The sequence below is a fragment of the Maylandia zebra genome, linkage group LG23 (assembly GCF_041146795.1).
Source record: "Maylandia zebra isolate NMK-2024a linkage group LG23, Mzebra_GT3a, whole genome shotgun sequence".
Lineage (NCBI taxonomy): Eukaryota > Metazoa > Chordata > Actinopteri > Cichliformes > Cichlidae > Maylandia > Maylandia zebra.
In genome coordinates this window covers 4,493,831-4,511,212 of record NC_135188.1, presented here as the reverse complement: position 1 = coordinate 4,511,212, position 17,382 = coordinate 4,493,831, and the positions used below count along the sequence as shown (strand labels likewise).

General features: G+C 43.2%; 3 protein-coding genes across 9 annotated transcripts in view; 2 read left to right on the top strand and 1 right to left on the bottom strand.

The window, feature by feature from the left end:
* Positions 1 to 41: 41 nt before the first annotated feature.
* fh (fumarate hydratase) lies at positions 42 to 2,153 on the bottom strand. The gene has a single exon (XM_004554964.5). The coding sequence runs from the start codon at positions 2,092 to 2,094 to the stop codon at positions 595 to 597; it is 1,500 nt and encodes a 499-aa protein (XP_004555021.1). The 5' UTR covers positions 2,095 to 2,153; the 3' UTR covers positions 42 to 594.
* A 1,129-nt stretch (positions 2,154 to 3,282) lies between these two features.
* Positions 3,283 to 13,875, top strand: hdgfl2 (HDGF like 2). The gene is made up of 16 exons (XM_004554965.4): positions 3,283 to 3,541; positions 4,151 to 4,227; positions 4,678 to 4,819; positions 5,165 to 5,377; positions 5,830 to 5,952; positions 7,897 to 7,965; positions 8,069 to 8,249; positions 8,405 to 8,489; positions 8,615 to 8,912; positions 8,991 to 9,124; positions 9,227 to 9,294; positions 9,421 to 9,491; positions 9,587 to 9,688; positions 11,422 to 11,581; positions 11,691 to 11,808; positions 12,748 to 13,875. Exons 1-16 carry the CDS (start codon positions 3,470 to 3,472, stop codon positions 12,845 to 12,847), a joined length of 2,013 nt encoding a protein of 670 aa, XP_004555022.2. The 5' UTR covers positions 3,283 to 3,469; the 3' UTR covers positions 12,848 to 13,875.
* Positions 13,876 to 14,106: 231 nt separating this feature from the next.
* ap3d1 (adaptor related protein complex 3 subunit delta 1) overlaps positions 14,107 to 17,382 on the top strand; it is a 28,239-nt gene continuing 24,963 nt past the window's right edge. For all 7 annotated transcript variants that reach the window (XM_004554967.3, XM_076880065.1, XM_076880063.1 and 4 more), the window contains exon 1: positions 14,107 to 14,448. In XM_004554967.3, coding sequence (XP_004555024.2) covers positions 14,353 to 14,448 — 96 coding nt within the window. In that variant the 5' untranslated portion in view covers positions 14,107 to 14,352. The remainder of the gene's footprint in view (positions 14,449 to 17,382) is intronic.

Sequence of the window (17,382 nt, the reverse complement as noted above, 5' to 3'; positions counted from 1 at the left end):
ATGCTAATGTGCGTGCATGTAAGCAAGGAAAAAAATTGAAATAAGACTGAATTTATTTTAATAAATGCATTTCATTTAACGGACACATGGCATAAATGGCACACATCGTGTAAACCAAAACACACGAGGTACAATGTTATGTAGTGTTTTGAAGCAACCACAATGGCACTCCGAGCTGCAATGGTATCGACTACAAGCTGAGGAGGAGTTAAAAGTATTCTGACTCTGGAAGAAAAAAAGAAAAGACTTTACATGTTTACATGTACAAAATTAAGTCATATTGATGACGAAGCTTTACTGCTGCTACTTCTTAAAACATTCCCTGTTAAGACACAAAGATAAAAGGTGTGTAGAGCTGCATCAGCTGTTTCATCCATACCAAAGGACCATGACACAGTGCACTTTGAACTCTACCAGTATGCCAGATATTACGCAAGTTGCGTCATACAACAGTATGCCAGATTTTTTTGTTGAGAGATGAAAAGTTCAGGATCCAAAAAAAAATGCTTACTCAGTTCCACATCTGATTTACTTAAATACTCTTCTTTTGTGTAAAAGAGTTTTGTTTTTTTTCCTTTTCCTTGGGTTGTCAGTTTACTTTGGTCCCAGCATGTCACTTGGCTTCACCCACTGGTCGAACTGCTCTTCGGTCAGATAGCCCAGCTCCACGGCCACAGCCTTCAGGGTCGAGCCTTTCTTGTGAGCCGTTTTAGCGATGGTGGCCGCCTTGTCGTACCCGATGTGTGGGTTAAGCGCTGTGACCAGCATGAGGGACTCATTCATGAGCTTGTTGATCCTCTCCGTGTTGGCCTGGATGCCCACCACGCAGTTGTTGGTGAAGGAGACGGAGGCGTCGCCGAGCAGCTGTGCGGAGTTCAGCACATTCTTCACCATCATCGGCTTGAAGACGTTGAGTTCAAAGTGTCCGTTGCTGCCTCCGACGGTGACGGCCACGTGGTTCCCCATCACCTGGGCTGCCACCATGGTCATGGCCTCACACTGGGTTGGGTTCACCTTGCCCGGCATGATGCTGCTTCCTGGCTCATTCTCTGGTAGGATGAGCTCTCCAAGGCCTGAGCGAGGTCCTGACCCCAAGAAGCGGACGTCATTGGCGATCTTCATCATGCTGACGGCCACAGTGTTGAGAGCCCCGCTCAGCTCTACCAGGGCGTCGTGAGCTGCCAGGGCTTCAAATTTGTTGGGAGCGGTTACAAACGGCAGGCCTGTGAGAGAAGCAACGGTGGAGGCTACCTTTTCAGCAAACCCAATGCGGGTGTTAAGTCCCGTTCCTACAGCCGTGCCTCCAGCTGCCAGCTCATACACCCTGGGCATGGCTGCCTTCACCCTCTCAATGCTGTATTTCACCTGCTGGACGTAACCGCTGAACTCCTGGCCCAGCGAGAGCGGCACAGCGTCCTGAGTGTGTGTGCGCCCAATTTTGATGATGTCTTTGAACTCTTCAGCCTTTGAAGCAAGTGCGTCGTGCAGAGTCTGCAGGCCGGGCAGCAGGACCTGGTGGACCTCAGTGGCTACTGCAATGTGCATGGCTGTGGGGAAGGTGTCATTGGAGCTCTGACTCTTGTTGACATGGTCATTGGGGTGAACTGGATCCTTGGAGCCCAGTTTCCCTCCCAGGATCTCAATAGCCCTGTTGCTGATCACCTCATTGACATTCATGTTAGTCTGAGTTCCAGAGCCAGTCTGCCATACCACCAGAGGGAAATGATCATCGAGCTTACCGGCTGAAACCTCATCTGCAGCCTGGACGATTGCCTCAGCTATTTTTGGATCCAGGCCGTACTCCTTGTTCACCTGAGCAGCTGCTTTCTTCAGGACACCAAAGGCCTTGATCACTTGGATGGGCATTCTCTCACTTGGTCCCCCTATCTTGAAGTTCATGGTCGATCTGACAGTTTGGGCCCCGTAGTATTTGTCGGCCGGAACCTTGAGCTCCCCAAACGTGTCCCGTTCAATCCTGTAGTCCGAGCTGGCCATTCTGGACGTGCAGATGTGGAGTTTAGAGGTAGCGCTGAGCCTCTGCAGAGTCAGGAAGTTGCAGTTAAACTGCTGAACGCGTCCTAAAGACCGAAACATGGCTTCTCACTAGAGGTGATTTCGGGGGGAGGTCAACGTTGCTTTCCACATTGTAATATGTCATTGGGTGATCAGGAAACTGATCGGCGGTCAGCCAATCGCGAGGCAAGAAAGGCGGGATTTCCGCTGTGGCTGTCGTATCACGAGAAAACGAAGAGACAGCTTCATCCGGATTAATGAAGCTTTCCAAACATCCCACAACTCTATTTCCGGTGCGACAGGGAAGTCTGTTTGACTTAAAAGAATAAAAGTCGAGAATTTAAATAATTCAGTCATTTAAAATTGAGCGTTTAATCAAACCTGAAGACGACTTTTAAATACATTTTGTTGTGAAATAAGTGATATTGGGTATGTGTGAAGCTTGTTGGGATTGATGTGCTTATATTTTTACTTTTAAGAATGTCTGTCTTACTTCGCGTTTCTGTGTTTTACTATTTGAAAAGCATAAATTATAAAGACTCTTTATTGTCATTATACAAGCATAACGAAAATGCAGCCACACCACCCTTACATGGTGCACAAAATTTCAGTAACAGCCAAATATACTGACATGTATACGCATACACATATCCACAGGTTTAAATAGTGATGCAGTGTTTAGTACTATAATCTCACAGCAGAAAGTTCCCAAGTTCAAATCATTTCACACATCCGGGGCTTTCCTGTGTTGAGTTTGCATGTTCTATCCTGGTACACTGGCTTTGCTCGACAGTCCAAAGAGGTGCATCTAAACTGAACACTGAATGTGTGCGTAAATAGTTTTCTGTGTCTATCTGTCCAGGATGTACCATGCCTTACTTCCTATGACAGCTGGGAGATTGGATAAGCAGAAGAAAATGGAGCGATACATACTTCCCCACATATGTATGTAAATGCATGTATGTATTCAAGGATATTGCACGTTTACAGACCATGAAATATGCAAATAACATAGTCATAAGTATATGTCTATAGTATGTAAACATGTGGAACTGAACTGTATAATTTTGCATATATGTATTTAGTTTGTGTAAATTTAAGCTACACTCTTAAAAACAATATTTTCGTGATTTTTTTGTTGGTGGAAAACTAAAATTTGTTTAATCGCGGCCAAAAAATGTTTATATGAAGGAAAAGATAATTTACTCTTTAATTGAGTCGTTTTTTAAAGTCTTTCTTTTGAAGGCTAACTTGGCACCCTGGAGCGGAAACGGTTAGTACGTAGCGTCTGGCTTCACGCAGCTTCTCGCGGTAACGTTAGTATACTGTTAGCTTGGTAGCTAACACCACCGTTTCCAGGTTTCGTGTCGACCTGAAAACATCAAACCGAGAGAGACACAGAAAGACTGCGTATCTTAAACCTTTTTAAACCCAGGCTGTGCAGAAGAGAAGAACAATGCCACACAACTTCCAGCCCGGAGACCTCGTCTTTGCTAAGATGAAGGGATACCCCCATTGGCCAGCCAGGGTAAGCAAGCAACGTTAACAGCAGCAGCAGTCTGAGAGGCGGAGGAGGGGGTGGGCTGCTCTGCACGGGACGCTGTAGAAGGTTCTCTGTAGATGTTCTCCACTACGTTTATGGATACAGACAAACAGAAAGCGTAGGCTTACTTCTGCAGGGCTGACAGGCTGCAGGTGTGCACAGGCCCACTGTCAGCGTATGAGCGGCAAAATTTGCATGAGATGCTCGTGGCCTAACCTACACGGAGACGTTCACCACCCCAGCTAACGTTGTTTTTATGGAGATGACGTTTAAAAAAAAAATTGTGGATTTTTTTCCCCCTCCCCTTTTTAAAAACTTGCTGATATTGTAGAGCATATTTCCCTGCGCATTAAAATGGATAAAACGACTATCAGGTTGCGTTTGTTGTTGTTTTAACTGCTAATTGCACAAATGGCCAAGGGGCTGACCGTTGAAGTGGCACATTTACGGGGATTCTGATGAGCAGAAACAACTTTTCGAGCCACAGTTGTGTGTTCAGTCCTGTGTCTGCAAGTGAATGTGTGACATGTCATCTGTTTGCTCTCTTCATTGAAAATCATGCTTTTAAAAATTACGATTATTTTTTTTAAACAGATTGAAGATGTGGCTGATGGAGCAGTGAAACCACCTCCTAATAAAATCCCCATTTTCTTCTTTGGGACACATGAAACGTAAGTACACAGAGACTAGAGTTAAGTGTATTTGCAGAACTGTTTAATCTTGGGTGGATGCAGGTGTTGTAAACTTGCACATTGGCTGAAATTCATCAGCCATGTTTACTTTTTCTGGTTAAATCCCCTTTGGTAGAGTGACGTTGGCACATATAACTACTTTGATGTGAAACTACTGTTAATTTGAGTCAGTCTTAGTGCGCAGTATGTTTCCACAAGATGTGTTGACATATTTGAACTGGTGAGACACACCATCTGTTTGACAAGATGGCACCTGCAGTATTTTAATCTGTCACTAGGTGGCACAGTGATCTGCTTCAAAGTCTGGAGTCGAACACCAGCCTTCCTAAACACAAGTATAAACATCCTGTTCATTACTGAAAGCCTGGGACATCAGATTGTTTCCCGTCAGTTTGCTTCACGTTTTCTTTATTTTCTCTGTTTTCAAAGAGCATTCCTCGCACCAAAGGACCTTTTTGCCTATGAAAAGTACAGAGAACGATATGGGAAACCCAACAAAAGGAAGGGATTCAATGAAGGCTTATGGGAGATCCAGAACAATCCACATGCCTCCTACAGCGCCCCACCTGTAGTAAGTCTCTGTCATCTTCCCAAAATCCTGAAGCAGGCATAATTCAGCATGAAATGTAAAAGATACTGGAAGCGCATTTGTTTTTTCATAACCCTCATTTGGGTGATTTTTGTGAGCATAGATTTAGGATCTGCAGGATGTACTTGGTAGCGACTGGTTTGATTCAAATGAATCTACTTTTCCTTCTCATGAAAAATTCCTTGTTCAGACTTGGAGAGACTGTGGCCTGTGTGACCTTCACCAAAGCAGCTACTGTTCTTCACCAGTATCTTTGCTGCTTCTCCCCTTTTTGTCGCCCTGTTCAGATATTTTTCATTATTATATTTTATTGTGTTTTGTCTGCAGCCAGCTAGCTCATCTGACAGCGAGGCTGAAAATGCAGGAGGAGGAAGCGACGAGGAGGACGATGAGGAGGACGCCCCGGTTCCTCGGAAAGCACACACAGGAAGTGAGGTTGATTCAGATTCTGGGAGTGAAGACAGAGGAAGGGGGGGCGGAGGAGGAGGAGGGGGCGGAGGAGGAGGAGGAGGAATGAAGCGAAAGCCACAGGCTCCTAAGGTAATTATACGAGGATTATATTGTTAGTGGATGTGTGTCATTACAACTCGTCCAGTGATTTGATTTAAGATTCACTCCTGTTGTTTTTGATGTTGAGCTTGATTAAAATAAATGGTTTCCTTGGTCACAGTTTGGGCCACAAAGAAGGTTTTTCTGGCACCATACGTGACCAACTACCATCAGCAGCAGCCAAGTTACTGTAACAATTTGTCATTCATGAATAGTTACCGAGAATTTGAAGAGTTGAAAGAAGAGCACACATTTTCTGGTGGCTTTTTTTTTTTATAGCCGATGTTGTCGCAGCAGTGACGAAAGCTAAATGAGCCAGAAATTAAGGGATTTGTCTGCATGACTTGAATATTTGAGCAGTGAGATTATTTTTATATCTCAAGTGACCTATAACTGTTCAAATTTTCTGTTTTCTCACAAGTACTTTTTTTTTTTTGTTTCAGCGGCCTCCTCCTCCAAAAAAGGCACGAGGCTCATCGAGCGACCGAGATGAAGAAGAGAGTGGATCTCCTTCTGAATCAGAACCCACACCTTCGGAGTCTGACTCTGGGAAAAACAGTGATCAGGTAATAACATGTGCGTACTAGGGCTGCCACGATTTGTCGACTAGTCACGATTACGTCGACTATCAAAATCGTCGACGACTGATTTAATAGTTGACACGTCGTTTGAAGCTTTGTAAGATCCCAAAAGACGCAGGAATAAGTAGCAGGATTTAAGAGTGTAATAATGGACTGAAACAGAAGATGGCAGCACTGCATGTACAAGGATACCAGCTGCCGTTAAACCCCGAAGAAGAAGAAGAATCAGCTGTGTCCCAGAAATCATAGCACGGCCCAGCTTAGTTTCCAACAATGGCGGCAGCTAGTTAGTTTTAATATTACTCTTATTATTCTTTCTGGGTCAGAAAATAAACGTTTAACGTATTTTCAGGCGAGAATGTAGCTGTGTAAACCTCAAATATCGGCTCAGTTTATCAGGACACCACATATTTTCAAAAGCGCTCCTACGTTTTCGGAGACATCTGTTACCCACTAGCTCGATAGCTAGCCGGGGGCTAGGTCACTAGCGCGGTGAGAACACCGGACTCCCGGCAAATTGTTTTCTAACCCACCGCCATCTTTCGCTAATCAGGTTAAATATATATGAGTCACTTAGATAAATTAAAAATGTTGTTGTTTGGCTTTTTTTTTTTTTTGTATTTTATTTGTTCCTGAGTAAATCGGTTTGTCTGAGATTAAAGTTATAGTTTTTACACAGCTGAATAAACGTCAAGCAGACAGCTGATTATCAAAAGTGTGAGATGCTGGAGAATATACTCTGGTGTCCTGTTATATTTTAGATAGCAAGGAGTTCATTAAACTTCACCGAAACAATCTGCAAATTTCATTAAAATTGAATAAACTATCATCTTGTCTTTATTTTTAGTTAGCACCTTAAACACTTAAAGCTGTAAGCTAATGATAGTTATATAAGAGCAGATGCTGCTGGTGCAATAAGCTGTAGTTTTACGTCCAGTGGATGATGATCTGATTAGTCGACTAATCGCATAAATAATCGGTGACTAGTCGACTATCAAAATAATCGTTTGTGGCAGCCCTAGTGCGTACGCGCGTGATTGTGGAGGAGTCTGATGCTCAAAGCCACTTTTGGTTGCCTCTCATTCGCAAATGGGTTGCTATAGCCGCGTGTTTGATTTGGTAGATTTATTTATGTTGGATGCCCTTCCTGACACAAGTCTCACCACTCAGCTGCCAACTTGGTAGCACCTCTGTAGTCGCTATTTACAAATGAAATGAAATTAATTCACGGTGCATTCACGGGTCTTTGGATGGTGGGAGGAAGCCGGTTAGCACTGTTGCTGCACAGCAAGAAGGTCCTGAGTTCAATTCCACCATCAGGCCGGGGTCTTTCTGTGTGGAGTTTGCATGTTCTCCCCGTGTTTGCGTGGGTTCCCTCCGGGTACTCCGGCTTCCTCCCACCATCCAAAGACATGCAGCTTGTGGGGATAGGTTAATTGGATAATCCAAATTGCCACTAGGTGTGAATGTGCAAGTGAATGTGAGTGTGAATGGTTGTCTGTCCCTGTGTGTTGGCCCTGCGACGGACTGGCGACCTGTCCAGGGTGTACCCCGCCTCTCGCCCTATGACAGCTGGGATAGGCTCCAGCGCCCCCCGCGACCCTTGAAAGGATAAGCGGAAGCAAATGGATGGATGAAATTAATTTCTTTGGTCATGGTGGCATAAAAACTGCACATACAGAACGACCAGTCAGAGTTTGGTGGGTTTTGCCTCAAAGTAAGGTTTTAAAGCTTTTTTTTTAGGTGCAAGGTGCAGTAAATTACAGCTTTATATCAATTAATTTCCCAATTTTCTTCCCATTTTCCAATATGGCTTTTGATTGGCCTTTTCAGGGCAGGGAGGAGACAAACCGCTGTTGTGTATTTCTTTCGTGTCTCTCTTATAACGTCTCAGCTGCAAATCATTTGATGTTTGTTTTTCTTCAACAGGATTTTACTCCAGAGAAGAAATCTGGTGGACGAGGTGTGAAGAAAGCAGGAGGCAGAGGGAAGAAAAAGGTGAACCAGAAGGCCCCGTCACAGAAAGAATTACCTGTCACAAAACTCGGTGTCTTCTCTTTGCGTTTCCAGCTTTCGTTACTTTTTCTCTGTGACCTTGCAGAAGGCTTCGTCCGACTCTGATTCAGACTCTGGATCGGCATCGGAGAAGAAAGTAGCAGACAGCGACTCGGAGGACGAGAAGCCTCGACCGGCTCTGTCTGGTTCAGAATCCCAGTCTGGCTCAAAGTCTGAATCGGAATCAGATCCTCCCCCGCGGAAGGGCCCACAGGCTCGCAAGAAAGGTGCGAGTTTAGTTTTGCTCTTTTATTTACTACAGTTTCATCTACAATCGTAGCGATGCAGATAGATGTTTAGAAGGATGTTTAGAAGCAATTCTTTGCTCGTGAGTTAGTGCAGAGTTTTTCAAAGTCTGTGCTCGTGTCTTTCTGATTCACAGAGAAGCCGGCGCCAAAGCCTCGAGCACGTAAACCCAAACCTGCGCCGGCAAAACGAGCGCCTTCATCGTCCTCCGACAGCGAAAGGTCAGGCTGCTCCCAGGATTCCTTCTTAACGATTTATGCACCACAGGTTAATACAGTAAGAGAAATTCTACTCCATACATTAGCTTGGCATAATTAAGGTTGCCTTGCCCTCCCACCTCTCGCAGTGATAGTGAACCCGACCGCATCAGTGAATGGAAGAAACGAGATGAAGAACGCAGAAGAGAGCTGGAGGAGCGGCGAAAAAAGGAGGAAGCTGAAGAGCTCCGCCGGCTACGTGAGCGAGAGAAAGAGGAGGAGGAGAAGAAGAAAAAAGACAAAGATAAGGCTAAAAAAGAGAGTGACAGTGACAGCAGCAGTAGCTCAGATGAAGGTATAGACGATCACCCGTTGAAGAAGTCCAAGAAACCCCCCCCACCACCTATCCCTGCGCCCTCAGACTCTGATTCTCCGCCACCAGCTGAGGTACGTCTGTTAACATAGAGTAATGTTTTTGCTTTTGTTAAAGAAATGGGACTATACGTGATACTTTCCCATCAAAAGGTAAAGAAGCCACCCAAGAAGCTAGACAACCAGAAGAAAGCAAAAATAAAGAAAGAAAAGGAGAGGAAAGAACGAAAAGAGAGAGAGCTGAAAGAGAAGAAAGCCAGACGGTCAGAGGAGAGGTCCAGAGCGAGGTGAGTGCTCAATGGGGAACAGACTACTGCATGCACAGCTCATCAGGAGGTGGTGATCAAACATTAATGTACACGGATCACAGAGTTTCCTCTCTGTCTTAGGTCCAAGCCTGAAAAGCTGAAACGCAAACCAGAGAAGCTGCCGGAGAAGAAGGTGGAGAAGAAAAAGGGTCAGTGACTCACGCTGTTGGCTGAAAACATGCAGTGTCATTTATATAAGAGAGAGAGACAAGTTCAGTTTTCATTATCAAGAACGGATAAAGATATAATTTAGTACTTTGTGTGTTTATTTGCAGAGCCGTCACCTGGAGAAAGGCTACAGAAGCTTCATACAGATATAAAGTTTGCACTTAAAGTGGACAACCCAGTACGTAACGCTTAAGACGATGATTAATATGGTCACATAAATGTTTTGGGTTTCTTTTTATTCTGGCGTGAAAATTTGGTTTGTGTGGTTTTCAGGACATAGAGCGATGTCTACAAGCACTGGAAGAGCTCGAGGCTGTTCCTGTCACCAGCCAGATCCTACATAAGAACGCTGAAGTTATTGCCACACTAAAAAAGGTGAATTTGTTTTGTATTGCTCCACTGTTCTTTCTAGGTCCACAGCTCCTTTTGGTGTTTAAGCTGGAAAACCTGTGCTAAAATTTACTCAAGTAGTCAAAACGCAACACAAGGTTGGTTGAGCAGTAACTGTTTTGCCCTTGTGTTTTTATTCTTAAACACTTGTAGAGTAACTTTGCATAAGTCACCGTTCACAATAATACTTATTTATTTGACACTGGGCTTTGATGCAGTCTGTCCAAAACAGGGCATTTTGGTTCCTCTGCCTTTAAGCCAGTTTTTAAATATTTGATTGGCTAACTTTAAGCAGTGTGAAGCTTTGGCTCGTAGGGATTACTTACACACACGCTGACATCAATTGTTTGAAGTTTGATCAATTGTTCATGTGTATCCATCTCTGTAAAAGTATGTACATGACAGGGAAATAATAAAAGGAAAGGCAGGAGTCTTTTTTGGGAGACTCATTGGCAACTTTGTTAGTTACAACTTGCTATGACAGTGCTGGATACTCTTCTGCTTTCTAAACCGCCTTACTTCTACATGGCATAGATACAACAAGGCAGGAACTCCAGCAACACTTAAAGGTAAAGAGGAACAACTTTATTAACTGACCAGCGTGTTTCGGCTTGTGGCTTTCATCAGGGTCATAATAACATAGAAACAAATTTGTGTTTAAATAAAGTACAGGAAACAGAAAAAAGGGAAAAATGTTTTCAAATGAACCAATCACACCTTCACGGGTAAACCAGCTGACGTATAACAGGTTGGTATTGGTTAATAGGTTAATTGGTTAAGTCACAGCTCAAGTGGAAATTGGTGAAGTTGTTGCTATGGATATGACAAGGTCGGGTTCATTTCACTGCAGGGCAACCTGCATGTGGCGAATAAAATTTGAACTTGAAGGTGCAGCACACGATGGCATCACACAGTTGCTGCACATCTGTAATGCAAATCCTCAGCAGATGTGCTCAAATGGATTGAAATGTGGTGACTTTTGATGACTGTGAACTCAGAAGATGGGTACAGCATGTTCAGCAGCCATATTGTGTGTTTTCTCTGTAAACCATAGAGATAGATGTGTAGGATCAGCAGTTTCTGAAATACTTGGGCAAATTCATTCAGTACCCAAAGTTACTATAGTTAACTAAAACTGTACTAAATATGGAGAAACTGTATATGGGGAAAAACATTGTAGTTAAAAATAAAAACTGGATTTTTGGAAAGATTAAAACTGAAATTATTGAGAATTTGGAAAACAGAGAAAATATCCTTATGTTTAGTCTTTGTTAGTTTTTGTTAGACCATTAAAGCCTCATCAGGGTTTAATGGTCATGTTTATTGAGACTTTGGACATCTACCAGACTGAGAGTCAACTGCTTTCAAAAGGTTTACTATTTTTGTTGGAATACTTGTACTGATTTTCCTAAATCTTGCCGCTAGTAGATGCCCTCCATACAGTAACAATTAAAAAAACTAAAGTCACTTAAGTGCCTTCTTCTGATGCTCAGTTTGAACTTCAGCAGGTCATCTTGACCGTGTCTGCATGCCTAAATGCGCCGAGTTGCTACCATGCGATTGGCTGATTTAGATATTTGCTTTAATGAGCAGTTGAACAGATGTACCTAATAAAATGTTCAGCAAGCGTATGTTTAGCAATCTACGTGTTTTTTATTTGAACAAATTCATATAAAAAATGTTACCGGACTTATTTGACATGTTTGTGTTCATTTTAGATCCGGCGGTATAAAGCCAGCACTGCAGTCATGGAAAAAGCTAGCGACGTCTACAACAAGTTAAAACTGCGTTTTGTGGGCAAGGCGGAGGTGGCAGCCAAACCTAAAACTGAGAACAAGGAGCCAGAGAATGATGAGGAGAAAGAGACAGAAAACACAGGTAAAAGCACTCGTTTTGGATTTACTAAAATCTGGATTCTACTGTTTTCTAGTGCACTTTCTTTGGGTTTGTCTGCTCGCTTATTTAAATCTGATTTTGCCGTGAGCAGACTCCACACCTGTGAATGGGGAATCAGAGCAGAAAAAAAATGACACAGAGGGAGAGGAAAAGCCAAAGTCACCCATACAAGACGAGAACAACGTTGATACGGCTTCAAGTCCAAACAGGTGAGCGTCACACGTAAACCCACCTGTGACAGGATGCGAGCTTGGGTCACATTAGCAAACGAGACACATTTTTGCTATAATCGGATGATGTCATGTATGATGTTTTCAAGCATGCCTGCTCTTCGTTAGACAATTAAACATAGGGAGGGGGGTACCATCTTAAATTGCCTGTGATTGGTCACAGGACCACAACCAATGGGAATAATATCCAATCAGAACTATATCTCATACAGGACAAACAGTTTATAAATAAATAAGAATATGTCAGAATAATCAGAGCCTAGAAAGACAAATAAGGGAAGATAAACATCGTGGCTCAAGAGTTGGGAGTTCGCCTTGTAATCGGAAGGTTGCTGGTTCGAGCCCCAGCTTGGACAGTCTCGGTCGTTGTGTCCTTGGGCAAGACACTTCACCCGTTGCCTACTGGTGGTGGTCAGAGGGCCCGGTGGCGCCAGTGTCCGGCAGCCTCGCCTCTGTCAGTGCGCCCCAGGGTGGCTGTGGCTACAATGTAGCTGCCATCACCAGTGTGTGAACGTGTGTGTGAATGGGTGGATGACTGGATATGTAAAGCGCTTTGGGGTCCTTAGGGACTAGTAAAGCGCTATATAAATACAGGCCATTTACCATAAACATGTGTCAGGCAACGTCTAACAATAAAACTCGATACATTTGGTTGGACACACATGAAACCTACTCACTCGTTCACTATGTGTCTGCTATATAAAATAAATTAAATTGTATGAAAGGTTTTTGAAAAGCACGCTACACAAAGTATTTAAAGACACCTTCGGTAAGAGGTCTTATGGTGCCGTCAGGTTATGTGTAGGAAAACTCCTAAAGAGGCGCCTGCATTGTTGGATGCGTGATATTTACTAAATAAACATTATCGGGCGTAATCTTGTTTTACGTGTATTGTTACGACTCTGCGATCCTCTTCAGGCGAAGCCCGGACAGCTCCGCCGAACAGCAAACGCACACGTACGAAGAAGAGGACAACTCGATCTCTGCGGAGATGGAACAACCTGCCGCCGAGAGCTGAAAGCATCCCTCACCGACCACTGCAGTGGACCAAGTGCTAAAAGATGGTGGCCTCTGTTTAACATGACGCAGTGCTGCTGGCCCAACAACATTGCAACACACACCCAGCATTTCCTACCTTATCTGTTACTTCATTGTTCATGTTTTAGACATTTTTGTACTCTAACCATACCAAACCAGAAAAGGCCCATTTTTAGTCCATTTGTTCATCACATCAGAAACGACATGCTTATTAGTGAGCTAGATAACGGCACCACGCAACACTCGTTGGTTTCCGAGATGTACTTTTTCTTTTCTACGACACTCTGGCCGTCCTGGATCCTCACTCCAAACTCCCGCCAGCTCCTGGCTGCTTTCTTCTTTCTAAAATCTGAACTTTGGTCTTTCATACTGTGTGTATGTCAAATGATTACATTTTTAGCTCTTCTATATAGAGCGGGGTAATATGAGATGAAACTGAATCTGATGAAGAAAATGGGAAGAAATGAGTTATGCTTTTTTGTGTGTATGTGTGTGTGTAGCTCTTACATCTGTTGGCTTCTTTCTTTTTCTTTTTTTTTATAAAGCCTGCAAAACATCACAAAGGCCTCCTATCTGTGTGTTTGCCATAGTGGGAGGGGTAAAATGCTACTTGTCTTTTATGTTAAGTATTTTTTTTAATTCTCTGGTCTTGACCCAGTGAATCCAGTCTGAAATGTAAAGAGTCACTTAAAACTGTTTTCTGGTTGAGGTCCACCTACTGTTTTTATAGCCTCGTTTTCAGATAGATACAGTTTTGTCTAAAAATAATAATCTATGTGGAGTTAAACACCTTGTACTCTCCTCTCCCCTAGTGTCTGCTTAATAAATGGAATAACGCACACATTAAAAACAAAAACTGCCCTTAAAAGCTAATGAGATCTCATGTAGCTGCAGCCTTTTTTTTGACATGTTTTTTTTCTGTCATGTGCATACAGCCGGTGTTTTTAGTGCTATGTAAATTGGTAAAGTATTTCTATCACTAGACTTGAATAAAAATATCAGCATGGTTTTGGTTCTACTACATTTTTTGGTGTTTTGACCTGCCACATTGACAGTCGTTAGTGAGTCATTATTCTCACATGCTACACTGACTGTGTTTAACTTTTTTAGGATTAAGAGAATAAACCTTCTGGCTCACAACAGACGCTAAGTGGGGAGGACGGGGTGGGTGGGGAGGACGAGCCCTTTAACTCAACTGATTCCCACATGAGAATCTCGCATAATGCTCCAAGTCAGCTGACTTTAGACGCCATTTTGTCAGCCATTTCCTACACCGATCCACTGCCAGCGTCTCTGCACAGCACAGGACGGCCCCGTCTGGCCTCAACTTCATCTGCCCGGGCTCAGTAAACAGCAGCGGACCCCGCAGCACATCACGGCACCCGGGTGGATGAGACACGGTGTAGCGCGTCGGTCGGCACCCCCTAGATCTCTGCAAGGCGCTCGGCCCCGCAGGACAGAAGCGGTACAAAGTCGCAGACAGTCATGGCTTTGAAGATTGTCAAAGGGAGCATCGATCGGATGTTCGATAAAAATCTCCAGGATTTAGTACGTGGCATCAGGAATCACAAGGAAGATGAGGTAAAACGAGCAAACCGTGACACCGGGGTGTTTTAAGCTTTACGTTCATTAACGTTTTTATAAGTCCAGCACACACACTGTGCCGTTACCGTTATCGCTGACCAGCGGGCTAGCGCTGGGTAAGTTAACGTTAGGTAGGCTGGAAAGCTAGCGTTATCGTCAGCGGCTAACGCCGCTGCCTTGCTGGCTGGGTGGTAAACTGTCCTTTGCTTACTAACATGTTATTGGTTGCGACCTGTTACTGAGTCGGTAGAAACACAACTTCTCGGGTTTTAATAGAAAAATGCTGCCAACGTTACTGACAGCTAGCTAGTCTAGCTAACAGGCAGTTAGAGGAAGCATCTCGCTAGATCATTAAAGTTTACCAGTAGATTACTCACCGAGAGCACACCAGATATGCAGATATTTAGGCTCTTGTCATTTATATTGTGAGCTAAAGGCTTTTTACTGTCAGGCCCGTTTGGTGAGAAGTATATGCAGTCACTTATTTGAGTTGACTTTGCAGCCACTTGGCCTCTGAATGAATGCTGTGATGAGTTGGTGAAGAGAGGCCTAATGTTTCGAGGGTTAGCTTAAAAATTCTAGTTGTAACTATTCTGGATTCGCAGATTAAATCTGAGCCTTTATATAATCTCGAAATGAGTCATCCAACATGTGCCGTGAAACGGCTCCTCATCCCTGCCACAGAGCTGTGGGTGATGACAGGCTCATCAAAGCATCTTGCTTTGAAGGGGCAGTCAGAGGGTGTGTGTGGGGGTTAGCCATCTGTTAACATCTGTCACATCATCCTATCTCTCCTATAAGCTCTGCGTTGGCTGCATCTAAACATATTGATGCTGTGAAATGCTATGTCAGGTAGTAAGGCAGGGTGGGTATGAAGTAGAGCCAGATACTGATATTGGCCCGTCTCAGACAAGATGCTTGGAGTAATTCGGAAATAGTCATCACACAGTTTGTCGAGCAAAATGCTCCAATTCTGTTGTTTACAATACTCTCAGGACTGTCTGCAGCATATTTATGAATGTCAGTCTGTCCAAGTTTCCACCAGTGCATGGGGAGGCTGCCATCCTGGGTCCAGCAGCCAGATCTTTTCTTAACTTTTTAACTAGTTTGTAAAATTCATAAACAAACAATAAGCACATCATATCCCTATTTTATCTATAACTCTAACATACCATATACATTCTGGCCAGAATACAGTATATCATACCATACCATATATACCATATCATATATGTTTGTTACACACTATATATGTTTGGGGGTTTTGTTTAACTTCCTTAAAAACTACATTGACTTTGGCTCCGTTATTAGGTGAACTATTCACCTAAAATCTGCCAAATCAAACATGCACAGCAAACCCTTTTGAACAATGGAGCAGTTGAAAGTAGCTTTTACTGTGAAGCACGATCCCTGATTGCTTCAAGCTGTACTGCTGTGTGCGCGCACCTACATCGTTGCTGTAGGGAAGATGCCAAATGTCAAGGTGGCACGTCTGACCTCAAGACTACTTTGAGATTTGATTTCTTCTCAGTATTGTTCAGCTAGAAGCACTAAACCGGCTTTATAGATGCTTTACTTTTACATTATATTACTTGTATTAAGACACAAATGCTGTCTGTGTCTATATTTGAGTTTTTGGAAATGGAAAAACAAGCATGTGGGTCAGTTTTGTCGTTCCAGGATGTTAGCGTTTGATCTCTTGCTTCGCTGTATAGTCTGAGCTGTTCACCAGTGGAAACCCAACCCAGGCAGCCTAGATAAGGTGGTGGTTACCCAGTCAACAGTGGGCAGTCTGCTAAAATATTAATACGCCTCTGTGTGTACTCTGAAGTGTGTGCCGAATATCCCACAGTTTCTCTGTTTGTTTTACACATGTGTGCAGAGTTTGTGCAAAGTTTCTGCATAGTTCATTCATTCACTGTCTCTCCCACGTCTTTGGAACAGCATCTGTATTGAATTAAGGTGTGAGGATTGGAAGTATGAATTTTACTCGCCTTTGTGATAGTGATCAGATTTTAAAAAGAATATAGCACTAGTTAGTTTCATCTAAGCCCAGTCATTTGTTTCTTGGAGCGTGCACGCCTTCAAATATATCTCCACCCCAGTATGTGTTACTGGCAGGAAGGTTGTCTGTGTTGGCCTTATGTCAACTATTTCAGTTATTTAAATTGGTTCTGGATGGATAACTGAAGAAGATTGTGATGGAGAAGCACTCTGTATATGCGTATGTCTGTTTGCTGATGGTGTGTTCAGGCCTTCACTCTTGATCGCTACAATTTCTCCAGGAGCGGGAGTAGCAGAGCGTAGTGTCCCCCCCCCCTCTAACACCACCTCCTGTCACTGTGCTGTCTCATGACTGCACACACATGACCAGCACACTCTCACACACTACAGAGCTATATGTGTATGTGTTTGTTTAGCAAGGTTGGTCCTTTCTATAATGGTTAAAAAAAAATTGACCTCAGTTTGTTCTGCACCGTTGAATGAAATGTGCTCCCAGTATTTTAGGAGAACTGATGTGATTTAGCAGTCATTATGAGAGTTGAGATTTCATTGTTATTCATTTTCCCAGAAATGGTTTTCTGGGAAAAAACTAATTTATTTAAAGATAAGTGGATAGATGGATGGATGCTTTGATAAACAGATATATAGATGATGGTGCTACTGATGCTAGCATCCTACAACATAATAAATACAATTGAAGATCTCTTTAACTGTGTAATTATAGTAATAATGATATATAAAAGTGGCTGTTATTATTTCTTAATGTTTTTACGTTGAGTAGGATTTTTTTTAAAATTTAATTTCTTTTAATTGTTGGTCATTATAACTGAGATAATGTTTTCGTGGAAGAGAGAGCTGAGCACACCTCATTGTTCATTAGTATGGGTGGTGGACCGAAAACATCTAGCAGATTTGAAAACGGATAAA